This window comes from Rutidosis leptorrhynchoides, chromosome 7 (genome assembly GCF_046630445.1).
Source record: "Rutidosis leptorrhynchoides isolate AG116_Rl617_1_P2 chromosome 7, CSIRO_AGI_Rlap_v1, whole genome shotgun sequence".
In the NCBI taxonomy this organism is placed as follows: domain Eukaryota; kingdom Viridiplantae; phylum Streptophyta; class Magnoliopsida; order Asterales; family Asteraceae; genus Rutidosis; species Rutidosis leptorrhynchoides.
This window is the reverse complement of record NC_092339.1, coordinates 28,137,948-28,147,347: the sequence shown is the minus strand read 5'-3', so window position 1 is coordinate 28,147,347 and position 9,400 is coordinate 28,137,948. Positions and strand designations below refer to the sequence as shown.

The 9,400-nt window shown below is 34.1% G+C and overlaps 1 protein-coding gene and 1 pseudogene across 1 annotated transcript; one reads left to right on the top strand and one right to left on the bottom strand.

Annotated features, from left to right (window-relative positions):
- Positions 1–753: 753 nt before the first annotated feature.
- Positions 754–1,239, top strand: LOC139859064 (uncharacterized). Its single transcript, XM_071847881.1, has one exon. The coding sequence runs from the start codon at positions 754–756 to the stop codon at positions 1,237–1,239; it is 486 nt and encodes a 161-aa protein (XP_071703982.1).
- Positions 1,240–6,935: 5,696 nt separating this feature from the next.
- Positions 6,936–8,533, bottom strand: LOC139857900 (hypersensitive-induced response protein-like protein 1; annotated as a pseudogene).
- Between the last annotated feature and the right edge of the window lie 867 nt (positions 8,534–9,400).

Sequence of the window (9,400 nt, the reverse complement as noted above, 5' to 3'; positions counted from 1 at the left end):
GATTTACAAAATAGACACAAGTACTTGAAACTACATTCTATGGTTGAATTATCGAAATCAAATATGCCCCTTTTTATTAAGTCTGGTAATCTAAGAATTAGGGAACAGACACCCTAATTGACACGAATCCTAAAGATAGATCTATTGGACCTAACAAACCCCATCCAAAGTACCGGATGTTTTAGTACTTCGAAATTTATATCATATCCGAAGGGTGTCCCGGAATGATGGGGATATTCTTATATATGCATCTTGTTAATGTCAGTTACCAGGTGTTCACCATATGAATGATTTTTATCTCTATGTATGGGATGTATTGAAATATGAAATCTTGTGGTCTATTATTATGATTTGATATATATAGGTTAAACCTATAACTCACCAACATTTTTGTTGACGTTTTAAGCATGTTTATTCTCAGGTGATTATTAAGAGCTTCCGCTGCCGCATACTTAAATAAGGACGAGATTTGGAGTCCATGCTTGTATGATATTGTGTAAAAACTGCATTCAAGAAACTTATTTTGTTGTAACATATTTGTATTGTAAACCATTATGTAATGGTCGTGTGTAAACAGGATATTTTAGATTATCATTATTTGATAATCTACGTAAAGCTTTTTAAAACCTTTATCTATGAAATAAAGGTTATGGTTTGTTTTAAAAATGAATGCAGTCTTTGAAAAACGTCTCATATAGAGGTCAAAACCTCGCAACGAAATCAATTAATATGGAACGTTTTTAATCAATAAGAATGGGACATCTCACAGAGTCCATGAACGCACTGTCAGTTCATGCGAGGAAACTCCCTGTTACAATGCTTCTTGAATTCTTTAAAGCTTCAGTTCAACAATGGTTTTGGGAACACCGAAACACTGCTGATGGTTTAACAACACCTGTCACACCATATGCAGAGCGTGAATTGGGTAAAATAAATCGTAAGTCTCTAACTTGGAATGTGAAACCGATATCAAAAGTTAAGTTTGAGGTAATGGATATGAAAAAAGGCGGTAAAATTAATCTACAAGATAAAACTTGCACATGCAAACAATGGCAGTTTTCCGGTCTACCTTGTGGACACGTAATGGCAGTAGCAAGGTATTTTGTCCTACGTGACGTTACTACACACGTTCAGAAGTATTTCACCACTGAAACTTACAAGTCTGCATACATGGAAGACATTAACCCACTAGATCATATTTCTGAATGGATAGATCCAGGAAATCTACAAACCGTCTGACCGCCATTGGTTACAAAATGACAATCAGGAAGACCGAAGAATACTGCTCGTATACCGTCCCAAGGAGAAGACAAAGATAATTTCAAATCTAAAAGAAAATGCAGTCGTTGCTTGGAATATGGACACACTAGATCAACTTGCACCGCACATTATGATCTATCTGAAGGTACACAAAAGTCTAAGTCTGAGTCAAAAACGAAGGCAAAGCCGAAGGGGATGGGAAAGGGGAAGGGGAAGGGAAAACTTGAAGACTCATGCTCAACACAATTTAACTTGACTTATAATTTTAGTGATGATTAGCTTCTTCGTTGTGTTTTAAATGTGTTTATTGGTCATGGATGTTAGGTTTGTGTGTTTGTATGTATGTTGTCTGTTTAACTGTCATGCATTTAAGTCTTTGTGGTTTATTAATAAGTTAGGTATGTTATAAGTCTGTAATTTGTGGTTTATTAACAACCTTATCTAAAATCCAAAAAATCTTATCCAATCCAATTGTGCTTTTATGCTTAGTCAACGTACTTATTGGTCGACTACAATGCTACTATGGTCGACTAAAGCTAGTCGACCGAGTTTTGGCCAACAAGTCGGTCGACCTGAGGGTCGACCATCTTATTGAAGTAGTCGACCAACAACTATAAAGAATGTTGGTCGACCACCTTGAAAACTAAACTGGTCGACCCGGTAAAGGGGTAGTCGACCCATTATGTGGTCGACCTAATGGTGTAAATAGACAATTTTTTTTCCAGAAAGTGTATTTTATAATAAAACTTTAAAAATAAGTGTATTTGGGCGAATTTCCCAAGTTAAATTCTACTCGATGTTCATTACGCGATTGTGATTAAGAGATGATATCTATAATTTCTGCATAATGGATAATGGCAAAACATCTGAGTTTGAAATGGCATAAAAATGTTTTCTTTGTTATGTTACAGTTATTATACTCGATCAAAAGTGTATCTATTAGGATTACTCCATACAAGTTATGATTTGGGCCTCTTTCGGGCTGATATATATTGGGCTTTGATAGTAGACCGATTCGAGATGGTCAATCTCCCAAGAAAATAAGATTAAGAAGAGAGACTTTGGCAAACACCAAACTTTTCATTCATGGTCATTTAAAATAACCAAGTTACAATTTATAATACTAAAATGCAGTAACTGAAATCAAACGTGCATAGCTAATGATAACTGAATAAAAGGAACATGGAGATAATAAAGGAATAATGCATGTATGTGCCTAGAAACGTGGATGTGATGTTTATCCTAAATCCCACGTTTAACAACAGACACTTTTGACTGCTTCCATTTAGCCTAGGTAGCAGTAAACTGGGCTGCCAATTTGGGCTCACACAAACTTAGTTGTTGGACCTGTATCAATACCCGCCAGTTGAAAATCAACCTTGTCCTCAAGGTTGGAACTTGATACAGCAATATCTTCTGATGTCTCTAAAACTAAGAATTGTGGAGAGTTGCAACGGTGACCGGGGTAAAACTTCTTGGGACAACGGAAGCACAAGCCTTGGCTACGGCGCGACTGTACTTCGGACGGAGTACGACGACGAACTGGGAGGGAGTTGGTTTGGGTGGATTGTTTGGATGGAGATGGTGACAGTGGTGTAGTGGTAAGGGTATTTGAGGATGTGGTGAGGGAATTTTTGTTGTTAGGAGTGTAGGGAGAGTCATGAGAGGGAGTAGTAGGCGACTCAAAGCCTACGTTTAACTTGTCTTCAATGAGTTTAGCCAAACCGTATGTTTGATGGAGTGTAGTCGGGTTGAGCGTAGCCAATTCACGTTGGATGTCAGGGTTGAGCGTAGCCAATTACGAACGGGTTCGCCGGTAAGTGCTTCAGGTTCTTCACCAAGAGGTGAATGTGGTGGATGGAAGGGATCGCCTTCTTCCTGTCTCCACTGATTAAGTAGATTACGAACCCATCCCCAATTCATCCAGAATAGATGATGGCTAATTGGTTGATTCATTCCGGTTACACTGCTTTCGGAGCTCGAGTGGAAATACATATCGGAATAGCTGTCGAAATCTGAGGAATTCGACCTAGATGCGGAATTCATCTTACACGGTTAGATAAAGGATTTTTGATATGAAATGATTTTTAGATATCGGATGATATTCTAATTACATAGAATACCTATATATAATACAAGGGATCCGTAAATTACGGAGGAACTTTCGAAAGCTGTCAGATAAAGTTTACAGTAACATATACGCTAAGATATGAATTAGCAGATACGCCATGATACGAATTTTGTCTATATACTATTCATGCAAGAAATGCAATAAGACGTGTCTAGACTAGGAATGATAAGCAGGTAATTTCCGACAAGAAATGATAAGCAAAACTTTTGATATGCAGACACAGTCGAAGTCCAGACTTACTAATGCATCCTAACAACTATCAGTTAGACACACTCATGCAAGACCTGGTTCACTAGGACCAACGCTCTGATACCAACTGTGACGATCGCTCCAAATCCATATGGACGAACACGTCATTCATCGATTTCATTGCGAGGTATTTGACCTCTATATGATACGTTTTGTAATCATTGCATTCTTTTGAAAAGGCACACCATAAATGTATATTTAAATCAAAGATTTTCGACATCTGATGATTTCTACATATAGACAATCACCGTAATAATAGTTTACAATAGTACATCTGTTGACAATGCAGTCAAAATAAGATACATGGTGATGATTTGGTGAATGCAACATTTCCTCGAAAAATATGCCATGTAAGACTCCATGCACATAGGATGTATAACATATAAGCAAACAGCGGAAGACTTCTAGGGAACCTGAGAATAAACATGCTAACAAGTGTCAACACAAAGGTTGGTGAGTTCATAGTTTTAGTGTTTCGCATAATCTGTATATAAAAGTGGATCACAAGATTTCAGTTGTTTCATCCAGAAATGTTTATTAATAGATTCTACATAACAGAGCACCCTGGTAACTAAACTTTAACGTTATAATGATAAATACCCCATTCATTTTAATACACGCAAACCAACGTGTCCTAAACTCAAATAACACACGTCTGTTAAAAGGCTAGCGCTCTAGCTCGGACGGGGATGTCAAGCCCTATGGATCCATATACTGTTATTCGCGCCCACCAGTCCATATCCTATGTACTGGCAGCTACTAGTTACCAAAGCTAAGGGATTTTCGGTTCAAACTCAGTGTAGAATTAAGTATGTACTTGTATCCATTGCGTTTAAAATAAATTGCATGTATTCTCAGCCCAAAAATATATATTGCAAAAGCAATTAAAAAGGGAGCAATGAAACTCACCTTAGCAGCACATAAAGTTGTTCATCGTAATGTGACAGAAACTCGGATTACCAAATAACCGTAGATCTCAACCTAGAGAACATATGTTGGTCAATAAATGTCTATCAAGCTAGGTCAGGTCATAGTGTATCATAATCCTAATACTCGAGATCGACATACAAAAGTTATCCAAAGTCGTTTCCAAAAAGTCAATTTTGATAGTTGTTTAACAAAACGAGACGTACCTTATATAAGGATTCATTTACTCGGTTGGTAATATTCAAAAATCCAATTTATAAATCTCGTAAACAAGTTGTTTAAATCTTAATTGCAGATTCAAAAGCAATTTCAATTAACGTCAATCATAATTCAGTTGATCATATCTTTTAATCCGTTCATCGAAATTATTCGATATCTAAATGAAAAGTTATTGATTTTTCGCGAGCTTTCCAAAAACATGTATATCATATACCTTTTACCAGTAATATATGTATTTAATTCGCGATTCATTATAAACTGTTTAACGACGAAATTTAGCATACAAGCATATATAAATATATATACTCGAGCACTAGACATGGATACACAATTAATATATAAAAGATAAGATATGAATGCTTACGTATCAGTATTGAGATTCAATATTGTAGGAAAGTACGTAGACGTAACGGAGATGATAAACACTAGGTTTGATTCACAATTATACCCCCGAACATTAACCATAACCTCCTTGGCAATAACCCATAATTTCCTTAGCTCTATCCAGCTTGAAAACCATTTTGAAAGTGACACGCTCATAACCTCGTCGTAGTATTTTATGTATAATACTAATTAATAATATTAATAATAATAAGATTAATAATAATAATAATAATAATAATAATAATAATAATAATAATAATAATAATAATAATAATAATAATAATAATAATAAATAAATAAATAAAATAAATACGGAGTAATATATGATTAGAGAAAGAAGTGTGAAAATTGAGCCAAAAGTCGAGCAATTTATAGAACCTTTTCTGAAAAAGTACCCCATGCGATCGCATGGGATTTGTGCTTCAAGGCCATGCGATCGCATGGCACCCTGGGACAGCTCACAAATTTTTAACTTCTTGTTTGTCGACATAATTTTATATTATATATATAATATATTTAATTTATATAATTAATTATATATTATATTAAATTCACATGCATAGTTGACTTGTAATTTTTGTTCCGATAAGTCGTACGTCATCACTCGACTTATGTCCCGATTCCGATTTTTCAAATGTCCTTTCATACGCTGAGAAAACTTGCATTTTATGTTTCGTGTCACGTACATTTGTCAAAATATAGCCTTAAATTATCCCTAAACTATACCACTCAAAGTATATCTTAAACTTTCGAGTATTTTGGTCATTTACTTCTATAAATCATCGTCTCGCTATTTGTTAATATATATATAATAACAATTCGTTTTTATGACCAAGTTAATATTATATTTTATCGTATTGTTAAATATATATTTTCAATATTAATAAACACGTTTTAAAATACATATCGCAAGTTATTCATATATCTAATTCCAACAGTTAATATTCCTTATTATTGTATGTGTCCAAATTACGTTATTTAAACAAACACTTTACCATTTATTCCGAATACCGTTAAGAATGAATGATTTCCCAAATCAACGTGGACCTCACAACAGAGACCCGTAATAATATCATAATCCTTAAGGGACTCATTAAATATCTTTTAATTCAATCGTTTGGCATAATCTTTTAATTCCGTAGTTGAATATATCAATCAGATAATCAAACCAATAAGTTTAATGCACAGTATCATTTACTTAACATTTTGTTATGTTTTCAAGTTATAGTATATGTACCTATTTACATATAATTGTTCGCGAATCGTTGAGAACAATCGAAGGGTAATTGAATAATTCAAAATTTTGAGATTCAACTTCATGGACTTTGCTTATCGTGTCGGAAACGTTAAAGATTAAGTTTAAATTTGGTCAGAAATTTTCGGGTCATCACACCTAGGTAGCAGTAAACTGGGCTGCCAATTTGGGCTCACACAAACTTAGTTGTTGGACCCGTATCAGGCTTCGTTTTGATGTTTTTATGGTTTGATTGAATCATTGAAAGAACATTGAAACAACATACCGAACAGGATAAAGCTAACAAAGTGCTGAGAGTAAATTATTTATAGGTTCACCGTGATAATAATATTATGATAACAAGTTAAGATATTTCACAATCTTTAAAAACATTTTTAGTTGAGTAATATACAATATAGACATAATATATATTTTAAGCCAAAACAAACACAATCACAACATAATCATAAAATACAAATCACTTCAAATTGTAATGTATGTGGGAATTAAACAAAGTAAACAACCAAGTGATTAACTAGCAGCATGGCCCTGAAGAAGTCCATCGCGTATCTGAGTAGCCACATCACGAACAGCACCAGGTCCATGAGGGACTAGAACCAATTTCTTTCATGGTGTCAAAATATTGAGTGACTAGAACCATGTCCATTACGTCTTTAGCCGTGGTTCCAGGCACATTAACCGAGAACCCCAAAACACTATCTCTCAATCCGTCCACAATGGCTTGTCGTTGTCGTGCAATACCCAAACCAGATAGGTACTTTGCTTCAGCCTCACCCTCAGCTCTATTTACTTGAAGAATTTTATCAGCTTCCGCTTTTTCGGTAGCTGCTAACCTCATTCTTGCAGCTATATCCATTATCCATATAATATAATAAGTACACTTTTAAATAGTATATTATTAATACTAAATGTCTCAATTCTTAATAGATTGTATAAAGATGAAAGTACTCCCTTTGTCCCAAAATTATTTTTCTCGCAACTCCGACTTTAAATATTTTATTTTGTGTTATAAATATTTAACGAAAGTTATATCAATGAAAACAAATTTTAAAACGGAACTCATTCATATAACTTTCACCAAATATTATATAGAAATAAAAGATATATTTAAAGTCAAATTTAAAAAGAAAACTATGAAAAGTCAAACGGTACAGTTATTTTGGAACGGAGAAAGTATAATTAGTTACCTGCATTAATCTCATTCATTGCTTTCTTTACGCGCTCATCGGGTTCTATGTCAACAATCAGTGTTTGCACAATCTCAAAACCATATGCAGACATTGCCTATAAATTGATACGAGTAAATAAAATACTTAGGGTAAAGGGGAAAATGGTTTCATTGATATCAAATGATCGTGTGTCAAATGATTCGATAAGTTACCTTTTCGAGTTCATCTTCAACAGCCTTTGCAACTTCATTCTTTTGCTCAAAAACATCGTCAAGATTAAGCTTTGGAACAGTAGCTCTTATAACTAAAAGTGGGAGAATATATGTGATCAGGTTAAACGATCTGATCTTAAACTAAAGGTATATATAGTGACATGTTTTGAGTTTTTACCATCAAACACATAAGCCTGGATTTGTTTACTTGTGTCGCTGAGTTTATAAAAGGCATCACTTGCCTTATCAGACAGAGCACGGTACTGTATTGAAGCTACAACATTAACGAATACATTGTCCTGATCAAAGACAAAATACTTATGTTAGTTCATATAAAATTACCTTTAATTTGTAATTTTAATATATAGTAACTGATTTATTCAAATACTAATGTTATTCAACTCTGCCTCCAACTTATACATTAAACTTAAAGATTATTCGTTCTAACCAGCTGTATTAGCTCTTGATGATCACTTAAACAAAACTAGACACAAACAACAAATTTTTATATAAATAATCAGAATGACAACATATATACCTTTGTTTTGGTCTCACACTTGACATCCAATTGTCGAAGACGCAAGGTGAGATGTCCAGCGAGCTTCTTTCCGAAAATCCAAGGAACACAATGACAACCTGGTTGAAGAACATCGTCAAACTTCCCAAAAGATTCCTTGATAGCAACTGTGGATTGATCAACTTGAACCAAACAGCATAGGTTTCCCATGTTCCTATAATGCAAAAAAAAAATACTATAATAACCATAGTTTAAACTTTAAAAAAAATCACTAAATTAAGACTCATTAATTAATTAGCAGTCATGAGTTTGTTTATATATAGACACATATGCTTTCAAGTTTCAAGACAAGACTGCAACAATTCATGATCATTCAAATCATCGTTAAGGACTTCAAGGTACGGCCCAAATTGAAATGATACGGCCCAAATTTGAAATCTACAAGGTTGAAGTTAAAAAATGAAATAAAACCTGAAAAAAGATGGTTGCAAACCAAGAGATGAAGGATGATGCACTTGTTACAAAATATAGCCTATGTCAAGCAGCGGCGGATCTTAGTGCAACCCAAAGGGGTATCCGCCCCACCTGGATTTAACGGATAAAAAAATTTTACACAAAAAAAAAAAAAAATTTACTAAAAAATAAGGTTTTTATTAGTGTTTACCCCTGCTGGAAATGAAGAATTTATTAAATTTTCGCATCCGCCCCACCTGTTTTTGAGTTCAAGTTTCGCCACTGATGTCAAGTCAATGGTAAGAACATTTTGTTTTGCATATCATATTACTAGCTAGCTGGGACCCTCTAAATGTCAACAAGTTGAAAAGTAGACACATTTTTTTATATGACAAAATTAAGTTAAAGTATATCGATATATAGGTAAGTTTCATGGGCATAAAATTTATTCGAACCGGTTGTAGATATTTAATTACTATTGTATTGTTTCAATACAATATTTATTCGACTTAATTATACGGATAGTCCATGTGATTTGTTAACTCTTACAAGCTATCTCGTCCTATAGCTTATTTTTCTTGCACGGATAGTCTTGTAACGAGCATTAACTTTTAAATGGACAAT

What these genes read in the sequence shown, in the direction of transcription:
- LOC139859064 (XM_071847881.1), top strand. Translation starts at nt 754, where the DNA reads ATGGGACATCTCACAGAGTCCATGAACGCACTGTCAGTTCATGCGAGG.